The 13,492-nt window shown below is 39.2% G+C and overlaps 2 protein-coding genes across 5 annotated transcripts in view; one reads left to right on the plus strand and one right to left on the minus strand.

The window, feature by feature from the left end:
* The window catches only part of LOC139974661 (E3 ubiquitin-protein ligase RNF13-like), a 64,481-nt gene extending 56,415 nt beyond the window's left edge, over positions 1-8,066 (plus strand). For all 4 annotated transcript variants that reach the window (XM_071981907.1, XM_071981909.1, XM_071981906.1 and 1 more), the window contains exon 10: positions 1,761-8,066. In XM_071981907.1, the coding sequence (XP_071838008.1) occupies positions 1,761-2,197 (437 nt within the window). In that variant the 3' untranslated portion in view covers positions 2,198-8,066. The remainder of the gene's footprint in view (positions 1-1,760) is intronic.
* LOC139974681 (profilin-A-like) lies at positions 6,542-11,532 on the minus strand. The gene is made up of 3 exons (XM_071981955.1): positions 11,215-11,532; positions 9,604-9,775; positions 6,542-8,327 (listed from the first exon to the last, which is right to left on the minus strand). The coding sequence occupies exons 1-3, from the start codon at positions 11,320-11,322 to the stop codon at positions 8,230-8,232; spliced, it is 378 nt and encodes a 125-aa protein (XP_071838056.1). The 5' UTR covers positions 11,323-11,532; the 3' UTR covers positions 6,542-8,229.
* Positions 11,533-13,492: the final 1,960 nt, after the last annotated feature.

Here is a 13,492-nt window from a genome sequence, read left to right on the forward strand (position 1 = left end):
CATAGAGACTCGAAATATTACCAGTACATGCATTGGCATGCTTTGTATGATCAAACTATCAGTAACAGTGTGTTATTATCAATGATCACATCTGTACATTACATGGAGGCTTGTGTTATTACCAGTTCAACAGCATGTTTTCGAGTACAAGGATAGAATCTCCTTTGGCATGATGACAAGATTCTGAAAACAAGTGCATGGCTATACCTGAGCTACTATCTAGTTTACCAGATTCCCAATAAGTACCACATTAGCACTGGCCAGTCAATGAGGGCTAGTACACAGTGGTGGAGCTAGGGGTATTGGTCAGGGGGGGGCAAGAATGGTCTGTAGGGGCGCTTTCGACACTATCTAAGCGGAGCGCCACCACAGGTTGGCGCGGAGCATACAGAAAATTTTTGAGTAAAGATACTCCCTAGATCGCAGGAAATGACCCTTTCCGGGCCTTGCTAATTTGCAGATAAACGAAGAATAAATAGGTGTCGTCGCCATTTTGTCAAAAAATTACACCAACAAAATGTGACAAATGTCAATAGGTAGATGAGAGCGCAATAAAAAGTCAATAATCGCGAATAAGTTAAAAGTAGTAAAAAGCTGAAAGGGCGCCAGCAGTCCATTTGAGTCCGTAAGGGGGGGCATCCGCCCCCCCCCCTGACTGTATGGACGCTCCGCCACTGCTAGTACAGGCAACTATGCTAGAAGAGGAGTACAAACTATAGTACTACTCAGTGCTACAAGTCCCAGAGTATGTATATCTGTCTACAAAGTGTGTCTGTATGTGACATGTTGGTGTCTAATTCCCAAAAATCCCATCTGTGTCTAACAACACTTTGTGAAAAGTAGAGGCAGAAAGCTTGATAAAGAATTTGGCAATGTTGCCACAGGTGCTAGTGGAGAGGAACAATAGGCTAGAGCAGAGCTGTAGGATTTGATAGTGTTACCTCAGCTCAGGAATACAAAGCAACCAAACAAATCAATGGTCACCAGTATGATCCGGTATTGTCTCCAATTGTTTAGAGCCTTTGCAGAAAAAGTGCTTAAACTTTAAAATGTATCTATCTGAACATGAATGTCTGCCTCAAAAACCATTCCCAAATGTTTAACATGTTTTTCCGTGGAATATCAACTAAATGTCTCCGTGGATGTCAAAATGTTTTAGGCAGGAAAGTAATTTGCTTCTTTTCTGAAGTTTGAATATTTACGAGAAGTAGCATAGTTGGGGAAACAATACTGAAGACCTCTAAAGCAATTAGCATGCACACAATACTACTATATACACTAAATGCCATGCACAGTACAGTGCGGATGGCTACATTTAATTTTCATAGGGAACCAGGAAGTGAAATGCTATATACTTCAAACACACTGATATAAGCAGGTATATACAGCCTACAGTATCTTGTACTGTATTACTATGCTGTTGGCTTTCTCACTTGTATAACTACAGCGTTCCATGACTGCAGTACATACAGTGCTATTCATAATAAATGGAATAGGGAGGGGGGGAGATATGGGGGTTAAGGGGTACCATGTACTGCAGGGTCATAACAGGGTCATAGTGGTTGAAGTTGCTAGTGGTCACATGAAGCCAGTCGAAGTTCAAATGAAGAACTCAACTTTCATAAGGATTTGCTCATTCCTGCCCCAGCCCCCCCTCCCCCTCCCCAATCTTCAAACAGTTAACTCTGGCTTTGCCTTCTGCTGACTGTGAGATGTCTTACAGCTAACCTCATAAATTTATTTGTCTTCCTCCGTACCAGCTTTCCACTGCAAATGTATAGACCCGTGGCTGACCAATAACCGTAGGACGTGCCCGATCTGTAAACGTAAGGTCGTCCCTCCCGGCATCCCGGACTCCGACGACGAGGATTCGGAGGACAGCAGCGGGGCGGATGAGAACACCCCGCTCTTGGGCGGTGCGTCCAATCGCTCCAGTCCGATCCCAGACGAGTCACAGTGGGGTGCGGTCGGAGGTCACAGGCGACCGGAGGCGGTCCTGGATCCTCCACTCAGTCAGACATCGGCACCCGTCTGCGAAAGTTACGACAGCGGAATTGCCAACAACCCAGCGACAGACCGGGAAGATGACGGGATGCTAGAGTTAGAGTCCTCGGACCAGGTACACAGGAACGTCGTGGTACGAAATGTATTGCTGGACTTAGACGAGACGGACCACAGACCGACTCCTATCGTTTGATGCAGAGAGGAGCATCAAAGGCCTCGATTGAAATGCTGCAAGGACACACACACAAAAAAATTTAAGGGAAAAGAAAGGATATTACCCCATGGTGTCGTGGTTCAAGAGAACCCTGAAAATCTGATTGTATTCTGCGGTGCACTTTGATGAGCAGTACTTGAAAATAAGATCCAGTTCCTTTCGGAGATTCACATATGTACGGTTTATGTTCCACTTAATACATTGATAGTCATATGATTTAGACTGGGCGGTCGTGGGCTTAGTTCTGATTACATGATCAAGTTTACGTTGAGAAGATTTGTTGATTTGCATGTTGTTTGTACTGTCATGAAAAGTGTCTGGGGGACACTTTTGTAAGGTTCAAATCAAATCTGTTAATCCTTTCTTCTTGATGTAGTTAATCACTTTTGATAATCAGATTATTAAGACTGGGCGGTGGTCTTGGGCCTGGTTCTGATTAAATGATCAAGTTTACATTGTGCAGTAATTAAGTTGAAAATTGTTGATTTGCTCTTTACAAATTGTTTTATACTGTCATGAAAAGTGACTGGAGGACACTTTATTGTTAGGCTCAAATCAAATCTGTTAATCCTCCTCTCTTTTCCTTTTGTTTTTTTTTCTTTTGATGTAATTAATTAATCTTAGTTTGACCAATCCTAACTAGAAATAATAGAAGTACTCTGCAGGTTTGAGGATTTAGGTTTAGACAAGATAAAGTTTTAATCTTGTCCAGGCACTGCCATTATTCTAGAAATTTGTGACATCAAAAGTGCAACTAGGAGGCAAACCTTTTCCAATCTCTTTTTTTGTCTTTTCTTTTTATTCTGGTGTTTTCTTTTGATATATTTATAATATTGTTAGAGTGAACAGCATGTTGCTACTTATAAGCAGTTGCAGTATTAGGCCACATTAAAAACTTAATAAATTTTGTCACCTTTCTGAACGGAATTATACGAGGTGAGCTATTCTGGCACTTATAGATTTGCTCAAGTCTGTAATCTTGTGTTTGAAGGGACATCACTTAGAGTAAGATTGGGGAAAGTGATGGGGGAGAAAAGGTTGTCCCAAGAGTCTTTATCATATAAATAGATAATAGTTTATTGGGTTTGTAATACTTACTTCATGTTAAGATGTAATGGATAGCTAAATATTAAACAGTAACACTACCCAGTTTAGTATAATGGCGGCTGCCATATTACCCTTTCTATGCCACTCTCATAATCTGTTTTGTCTGGATCAACAAATTTGTAAACAATATAATGGACTGTATCTTTTGTGTTGTACATACATATGTGTGTGATGACTACTTTGTAAATGTCTTGTGGGTGGGGGGGGGGGGGGGGTAGCGTTAGATCCTGCTGCTGCAGTGAGTATAGAAAATAGGTGGGTTGTTGGGGAAGACATGGCAATATGCGACATTGACTTCTTTAAATGGTTGGTGTTGAATGGTTGAAAGGCTAGAAATAAAAATTGATCCTATGTAAGCATCAGTGGCCCACCAAACAGAGTGGCTGGATCATTTAATGTAACACACAGACCATTGGGTTACTTCCTCTGACTAGCCCATAACTCAGTATTAAGGACTATTAATGGGGTTCCAAATAAATGTAAGTTTGCACTGCCATTACACATTCAGCAAAGATGACAGGTGTGATGAGGTATCATCCCAGGGTGTTCTGTTAACTCCTGTAGGTTTTCTGAATTTTCAACAATGTTCTTTGGTGGAGTTATTTGAAATATTAAAGCAATGATTTAATTTAAGCCTGGAATGAAGTCTTCAGTCTATTTACCTTATGGAAGATACCCAGACATGTAGAATATTTTAAAAGTAGAATAACTATAGAAGCTTCACAACCTACAAATATTCCATTTTGGTTGCACATTTACATATCAACATTGACAAGTACTTCAGTTTATACCTCAAAGGGGCGAGGTTTGTATGATAAAGTGACTATACTTGTTTCCAGGAAATCCGGGCATGATAGTGATCCCCCTGGCACAGGTTGAAATGCCAAGGGGGGCTCTCAGTTTGTTGGTGGTTCAATGCTTCTGGTCAATGGCCATGACAAGAATTTTGATCATATAAAATCAATTCCTTGATGGTAACTGGAAGTGAACTGTGAATGAACCTGTAAACAATCACAGCTTAGCGGAGGTTCAAGCTGTCTCTTCGAACACGAGGCCCATACAGCTTACTTGAAATAATTTGGGGATATTCTTGGGACGGTACATTATATGGGGGGGGGGGGAGGGGCATTTAATCCGAGGACTTTCCCTGGAAATCAGGTATGCGACATGTTACTTTTATTTCTATTCAAGGATGGTCTTTGTCCATCCGTTTCTAAAGTGGACATGTTGTTGTATTTGTCAATATAGATGTTCACTTTTTTCTTGTTACTTGCTTTTGGCATTTCTCAATTTTCAAACACACATTTGTAGTTTGTGGAGAGGAAGTTATTCTGAATATTCAAATCAGATTGTTGGGGCACAGGTACTTTTGTTTTATAATGTAGATATGGGGTTTTGTGTTTAGAGTTAGATTACATTTAGATTCCTTGCTACAGGATAAAGAAAGTTTTAGGGTGCAGACTGCTCCATTGGTTTCCCTTATAAAGACCAATAACTTGAAGCCATCTTCGGTTCCTAACGTTGTCTAGCCAAATCAGTGTTAACACCTAAGCAGTCTAGTTAAGCAGTCTAGTGTAGTCTAATGTAGTCTAGTCAAACACAAATTTTTGATTACATTAGAAACCTCATTTTCAATTTTTCAACATTCCTGACAATTGCAGATTTTGAGTCTTAAACAGCTGTTTGTGGAGAGGAAGTTATTCTGAATATTCAAATCAGATTGTTGGGGCACAGGTACTTTTGTTTTATAATGTAGATATGGGGTTTTGTGTTTAGATTTAGATTACATTTAGATTCCTTGCTACAGGGTAAAGAAAGTTTTAGGGTGCAGACTGCTCCATTGGTTTCCCTTATAAAGACCAATAACTTGAAGCCATCTTCGGTTCCTAACGTTGTCTAGCCAAATCAGTGTTAACACCTAAGCAGTCTAGTTAAGCAGTCTAGTGTAGTCTAGTCAAACACAAATTTTTGATTACATTAGAAACCTCATTTTCAATTTTTCAACATTCCTGACAATTGCAGATTTTGAGTCTTAAAACAGCTGAAGTTTTCAGTCGTCTCAATTTTTCCATTCAAATAACAAAGGACATGCCTTAACAAGGCCACTGCTGACAAAAAGCTTGTTGCTTTCAAATCAGTCAAGGATTCATACAGCACAAAGCAGCAATCGGGTTCCTTGATATAATTTGTTAGGTCTCGTAAAATTTGAAGCTATGCACATCATGAATTGAGTGAACACGCAGCACAACTATTTTCTCAATCCCAATTTACTTCCGATTTTGAGTTTTAAAAATTGCACACTACTGTACCTTTAAAAGTATGTAAAGTTGCTGTAAATAGGTATAATGGGTCACACAAATTCTTTTGTTTTATTAAATTTAACTATTTTCATTTTATCTTTTTTTATCATAACTGTTATAATATTAGTTCAAGTACAGCCATAATCTGTTATTTTGTGACACCTGGATAATACATATTTATTATCATGTGTGTTTTCATGTTCTATTGTCGGGTTACGCTAGTCTCCCATACATGAGTGATACTAACAAGTCGCTAAAAAGACCGCTCATGAAGTTGTAGTTTGAGAGAAACTAAACCACATTGTACAACAAACACAGCTTTCAAGTCGATGCTTCAGAAATACCTTATCACTCATCAAAAAAGTGGCGTCTATATATATTGGTTTCGATGATAATCATAACCTTTGCATTCATGATGGCGTATGTGTGTGTGTTTGTGACGCCCAGCCCGTAAACATGATTTCTCAAGAAGGGAAGTTCGGACCATTGAGTACAAGAAGCCTATTATTTTTGGAGTTCAGAGGTCATTTGGGGTCACCAGGGGTCAAATTGTGAAAACCTCAAACTCGATATCTGAAGAAGGGAAGGTCGGACCAATTTCATATTTTGTGTGTAGAAATACAACATTGAGTACAAGAAGCCTACTGTTTTTTGGTGGAGTTCAAAGGTCATTTGGGGTCACCATGGATCACTGTATGACTAAGATCAAGTATGTTGTACACCTCACTATACATTACGTCAGATTCATGAAGAAAACTGCTCGTTACATCATCGAATCCACAATGCATTTATGCCCTCTGGTTCAAAGTAGGTGTACATGATATTCATGTCAGACAATTGTTACTGATGTAGTGAACCAAGAATACTGCATATAAAAGACTAAAATAGTACAATGAAAACAAGAAACATATGTCCATGGAATCTTTGGGACTTAACAACTTTCCATTTTATTTCAAATGCAAATTCTGCAGCAGCAAATAAAACAATGAAATTAATTAGTCTTTCTCTGCTCGACTCGAGTAAACAATTCTTTCAACTCTGTTAATGCTTGTTAGTATCAATAAACAAATCAAACAATTACAGTATGTCATAGATGATAATCACCAAGAAACATTAAAGGACTACTAATTAGTGCAGCATTCTGCATTGAAACATGAAATGAGTACCACTTTTCATTGGTGTATTTTGGGTTGATGATCAATGACAATTTACACAGTGCATCTTGATCAGTGACTGTTCCTTGTGGTAAATTGAAAGTTGCGATCCAAATGCAAAATGATGCTTTCCGGAAAATGGTTAGTTATGTGCTTAACTGTTACATCATTTGATACATTGCCCCAGCTAATGCTACAGAGAGTATGAGTACCTTTGTAATCACAAATAAGGCTGGGGTAGTTATGGTAGGACGGGGGGGGGGATATGCTGCCAGCACCTCGTTAGTACTGTTTCATCACTGCATGCATGTCAATAGTGAATCAGCACTAACTATGTCATGCAACAACACTCTTCACCAAAGAACAGATGATACTGACCACTCAAGACAATGCCTGAGGATTCCCCCCCCCCCCCTTCAAAATGGAAAACTTGGCAAAGTCAAAATGCAGAACTGTTTGCAATGATATATGGCTGTAATGATTTACAAGCCTGGAAAACGACAATGCGTTTTGTAGCCTATACCTATCTAATCAGAGATGACACTGTTGCTGAGCGACCGGGTAGCGCCATGTTCTTCACAACACCACAACATATATCTGAAACATTGGTTCATGTGGTCTTTAACTCTTGCAAGAAAAAAATGTACCAAACCATTCGAGTGAAGATCATAAAATACAAACCCTGCAACACTGATCCATTCGGGACTTGCCTACTGTCCAAATACTCTCTATAAGAAAAGAAGTAACACAAGTCCCACTAGCATGAATGGAATGCTCTCTTTAAGATCAGAGACATTCACAATCAGATTACTTTAACACATGGGAAGAACGTAAAATAGATCACCAAAATGGAATTAATCAAAATCAAAGTATTCTCGGATCCAAACACCACAGTGATATCGGCATTCAAAGGGCAAGACTTTCCTTGTTATTATAATTGCTCTCCCACTCATCATCCTTGAAGCATGCAAGAGGATTACAAATCTAGACATATTCAGTGCAATTCTGAATTAACCAGACTGCTGCTCAAAACATTTTCTGGAAAAGGCACGATACCACCTCGATCGACATCCATCGTCAAATGGGGAAGCCACTTCCTGTATTCCCCCCTCAAGCACTTCAGCCAATTGAATGTGGTCTTGTTCGTTGTTTTAAACCATCTGCCGTTCTCTTCCCCTTGACTTGTCGGTATATAAGTGTATTGCCAGTAAAGTGTTGGAAGGAATTCTTAATTTTACTTATCCATATCATGTATCTTTTTTTTTTCTTTTTTTTCCATTTTTTTTTCTCTACAAAAAAACAAAAGACCGAAAGCTTGGGTAAAGAATCTTCATTTCCGTCCTTGAGACAACCGCCGTTTTTTTTAATGCAGGAAGAACCTGCACTTAAAAAGGGTTCCCTTCCAATCAGTCAAAAGATTCTGTCCAAAAGTAAAGGATATATATCCGAGTTAGTAACCTTGCTCTCTTAGATAATCTGCAACTTTTGCAACTTCTGTTGTACATTGACCAGGTTGAACGCTTTCAGGGTGGAATCCTATTACAATTGCTGAAAATGAAGAGAAATTAATGCATTAAATAATTGAAAATATTACAATTCTTGCATGTGGTAAACATGATTTCAGAAATATGGTATACCATCCCAATGCAAAAACATCACGCAACCCAACAGCCTATTAAGAACTATAGACATTTCAGCGGAGGGGGAGCATGTGAGGTGAAGGAAAGGGATATTTCAAGTTACCTAGAATGACCCTTATCTGACCTTAGACCTTGGACTTCCCATCACCATAGAATGCCTGCATGACTAGTTGATAACTACAAGTAGTTTTGGTAAAAATTAACTCGTTGCATACCTTTTAAATGATGTTCGCGAATAAATTTTATCTGTAATATCTATCCCTATATAACTGATCTATTCCTGCGCACTTGTCTATACCTCTCAGGCAATTGACGATTGTTACCAACTCTCCGTTCTATTTCGTAGCCAGGGCTACAAAGAGAACCTGCTGAAATATATTCACACTTTGACCAAGTATGACCTTACACATCTTTCTGCCTCTTAACCTTAGCAGAAATTTAGATGCTTCCTCACACCTATCAATCACTGTCACCAATTTTCATCCTGATCAGGATAAAACCGAACACTTTTCTCCTTTTAAGAACAAGGAATTCTTATTTGGGACCTGTCTAGACCACAAATGACATTTGCTCTACTTTCTGTACAAACTTAAATGACGCCCCTAACATGGGCATCAACTTGGACTACTTTCATTGGGTTGCTAAATAAGCAGCATTGTTAAACACACTTAAGTTTTTGTACTCACTATGAAGATACTCATGTGGTATGAGATTCATCTAAAGTTCCTCACTTAAGATATCATGTCTTCAAGGCTATTAAGCTCTGGTAAATATAAATGACCTCCACAAAAAGAACAAACTATTTTAGAGATGACTTTTCCAGGCATTGTTCATGTCTCTGACCTTCTTGTACAGTTCAATCGGCAACAACTCACTGTAATGTGATACCACCGCACAATATTTCCAATACAGTTTATCAACTACTCAAGCTCAAACCTCTGATCTTCACAGAAAACAAAGGGTATCTTTTTACTCTTAACGTTTCGCAGTATAGGAGAAAACGGATACCACATCAATAATTTTTCAATATATGTCAACAACAAAATTGGTGGAACTAGTACACACACTATATGTTAGCAAAACGTCAAATGCTTTCTTCACATGTAGGCACCCAGAAATTGGTGTTAATGACAAGGATTTTTTCATCCATTGAACATGACAGAATTCTACAGTAATAAACTCACCTTGTGTTGTTTTGTAACAGGCAATTCCCGTCGGACCTTTCTTTGCAAGTACTTCATTGTCATTAGCTCTTAACGTAAAATACTTTACACCGTTAATATGGACTCCAGTTGCATGAAGGGGTGAATTTTCTTTAAATCCTGCTATCAAGGCTGTAATCTCTGCTGGTTGTATCTAAAGAGAGAATGAAGCAAAAAGGTTTATTATCTAGGTGAGATGCTACTGGCATGTATATGGTAAAAATTGCTTGCTCAGGATTGCATTGCTGAATTCATTCTAGGAATTGATTTACAATATTTTTAGCAACAGGTTAACTCCATATACTCATCTTGTAGTACTTTTAATATAAACTGTGGACAGTAGCCTAATCCTTGACACCAAATGGTCAGTTCCAAGGAATCTGTTATCATCCCACATTGGTGTCACACACCTAAGCAGGAAATATGTTTTAAACCAGATGGCACCTTGGATATCATAAAATACCACTTGCATAAGGCCAAGGCTAGGTAGGATTATTGTGCCATGGCATAAGCTGAATGCTTATGACATAGGCCTAGGCTACAGATTAAGAAATGTTGCATTTTTATTATGCAATCATCTTACGCATTACGCCAATAAAATTATAATATCCCCTTTTGGAATTTGAGGGTAGCCCAAGAGTACCAAACAGGAACTTTGCTCATTGAGATCGTCATTGTTATTAAAGACAGTGTAAACTTACTAGCACTAATTGTTGCATAGGTAGGGTAGTGTCAGTGTAAGTAGGCTTTAACTTTTAAGCTAAGCTAGGCCTATATTGGAAGGCCGTGGCTATTCTTACGACTAGTCGTAACAATTATTTATAAACTATTCTTACAACAAAGGCGAATTCAAGCACAGTTAAGTAAATAAAGCAACTGCGCATGTAGTAGGGGTAACCCTAACCCTAACTTTAACCCTAAACCCCAATCCTAACCCTAACCGAAAATTATTGTTACTCCTGGTCGTAAAAATATTACTCCTGTCATAAAAATAGCAACTGCGCATGCGTAATCGGAAATTATTCTTACGAACAGTCGTAAGAATAGCCACTTTGATATTGGAAAGTCTAGTCTGTGTAGCCTAGGCCTAGACTAACTTTAGCCTAGTTTAGGCTACGGATAACATAGGCCTATGCTTACTGTTACCCAGTTGAGTAGAATAGCAGAAATGAGGATCAAAAGAACCCTTGCCCAGGAAGATAACACTGAAACTAGACTACTTAGCATAACACCTTGTTGCAATTCTCAAGTGCATTGACACTGACAGGCCTACGCTAAGCCTAACACTCGTACATGTGACGCCCAAACGTTGTGTGCAATTCACGTTAGTACTAGGCTAGGCCTAGGTCCATAGGCTATAGCAACATCCTATATTAACTAAGGGCCTTAAGCAAAGGCTAGGCCTGCTGTGTCATCTTGATCCAAGGTATCAACGTAGGCCCAACCGGTCTTAACATAACATGCACCACGAGACATGACGGCCCCAGTCTGAGATTAATCCCATATGCCATAGCAAGAAGATTTCGATAACGTGATGAAACTAATGGTATCGTTCAAGTTCCGCCCTAACGTTATGTTTATTGTAACACTAACCTTCAGGCCGGGGGAAGCTGCCCAAACACTCCCATTATGCCCTAAGATCACTCCTTCCGTTACATAGTTGGTGGCTAAAAGATTGGTAATGTATGCGTCCCAACTCATCTTTAAGCACAAATGAAGTGTTGACGATAAGTTTTAGAGAAATTCTGGTGTGCAGTGCACTAATACACCCGGAATAAAATCCAGATCAATGTTGTGATACAGTGTTAACACGCGATACAAGAGCTAGCACGCAACTGGTACAGGGCAGCCAACCACACATTACACACTGAAAGAACTACGCATGCAGTTAGAATTCAGACTGAGGACATACACGTACACACTCAGCCTACATATTACTACACTAATATGTCCGTCTTCCGCCTAAAATGACGGAGGATTGTACGTAACATTCTTCGTCTTCGTCTTCGATACGGTGACACATCCGCAAAAAGGGACAATATCTCACCACACACACGTCAAGAGAAAAACTAGTTAAATCAATCAATGACATGTCCCTTTTTTCGTTCTATATTATATGATACCTGAGGATGGCGCTTTTCAATAAGTAAAATAACTTCTTTCCTTTTTCTCAGTTAAAAAAGTGTTAAATTCACCAAATTCACAATAGATGAGGCTTACAACAAATTCTGAAATACAAAAATGCATAGTAAAAGCAACAGCTGCTTGCCGCCAGATCTCGTTTTAAAAGTAGCTGTCTCACAACTAATTTATTCAATTACATGGATTCATCAGTGTGATTTTCATGTTTCATTTACTTCGGTGGTTATATTCATACATTTCGATTGAAGCTATTGGGTATTGTAAAATGTGTTTATAAGATGTACGCGGCTCCTAAAAGTTTCCGTGGTCAATTGCCCAGCGTGAGTTCGGCGAATAGAGCTAGCTGTGCTGCTGAGTGAATACGTATGTGGTACATACACTAAATGCAGATAATTTTGGCTCATACTACTTTTCCATGCTGATATGCACACTGTTGTACACGTTTAAAAGAACGTGGTGCCGCCTAGCGCCTGCCTTAGATGTCGAAGGTCAGATTATTTCCGCGCGTACGTGTGCGTGCGAGAGTGTGTGTATATAACTGTATACAAGCGTTGAAACCAGGAAGTTAAATGTATACGAAACAATACGTCAGGATTTTTGGAAAACGTCATGCAATAAAGTGAAGTGCCGTCCAATTAAATAATAGATTGCAGAACGCTTCCAAGATAGTCCATATGAGTGCAGAAAATACTTTATTACATAGTTTAATGTTCATTAGCTTACTTCAAAATAATATGGAATCTGGTTAAACAGTTCAAATACAAATTGTCGTCTTTCCCGATTATTTGTATGGGCAAAATCGAGGCTTTTGTTTCAAATATGTCGACTTTCGTAGCGTTAGGCATACCGGTGTGTTGTGTTATGGGGTTTCCCCTGCGTAAAGGTGGGGAATCCCAATATGGGTAGGTAATTTCCCTAGCACGCATGTATGCGTTGTATGTAATGATGGCATGCATGCGTTGTGCTAAATGGTACGGTAGTTCAGTTGACAGGATGTGGCATCCTCAACCAGAACTTCGTGGAAAACAAAAATGATAACGCTTAGATGCACAAAGCCGTAATCATATGAGTAGACGAAAACTAATAGGATGGAGTGCGGAGGGCCGGTTAAGAGTAGTGATCTAAGTCGAATGGTCAGTGTTGGAAAACTTTTCCGCAGTTACAACTGTAGGACTGTGAATAGCTAAATTTATATCAGGATTATAACATTTAAATTTACAAATAAATTACTACACTTGTACAGAATCAAAAGCAGTGCTAGAGATAGTATTGCAACTTATTAACATATGTAATGTGAAAATGATCACAATAAACTTAATCGGTGCTCGAGGGGCTGTTTGATGCATAACATCGGTTGTTCACCAACGATTCCGTTAGTTATTGATAAACTTGCTAGACTACATGACATGGTCACGTTCGAATAAAAAGCCGTTTCTCTTGTTTTATAAGGCGTTCACCAATCCTGACATCCAATTACCATATTGACAAACTACGCTTCGGGAAAAAGTGTTAAAGTATTAACCCCCCACCTACACTTCACCTATTCAGTCATACACCAACCCCCCCTAACCCCCTAACCCCCCCCCCCCCCCCCACACACACACACATGCTGGTTGTTCTGCCTACATTCTGTCACTATCGTTGTTTGGCTAACAAGGACAGTTAATGTGACATTAAAGGAGTAGACAAGTTTTCACCGGAAGCTGACTGCTTGCAAGAAACAAAAAGC

This window comes from Apostichopus japonicus, chromosome 10 (genome assembly GCF_037975245.1).
Source record: "Apostichopus japonicus isolate 1M-3 chromosome 10, ASM3797524v1, whole genome shotgun sequence".
Lineage (NCBI taxonomy): Eukaryota > Metazoa > Echinodermata > Holothuroidea > Aspidochirotida > Stichopodidae > Apostichopus > Apostichopus japonicus.

Coding starts and splice junctions, on each gene's coding strand:
- LOC139974681 (XM_071981955.1), bottom strand. CDS start 11,322: ATGAGTTGGGACGCATACATTACCAATCTTTTAGCCACCAACTATGTA. Junction 9,776..11,214: donor CAGCTTCCCCCGGCCTGAAG/GTTAGTGTTACA, acceptor TTCTCTCTTTAG/ATACAACCAGCAGAGATTAC. Junction 8,328..9,603: donor CTGTTACAAAACAACACAAG/GTGAGTTTATTA, acceptor CTTCATTTTCAG/CAATTGTAATAGGATTCCAC.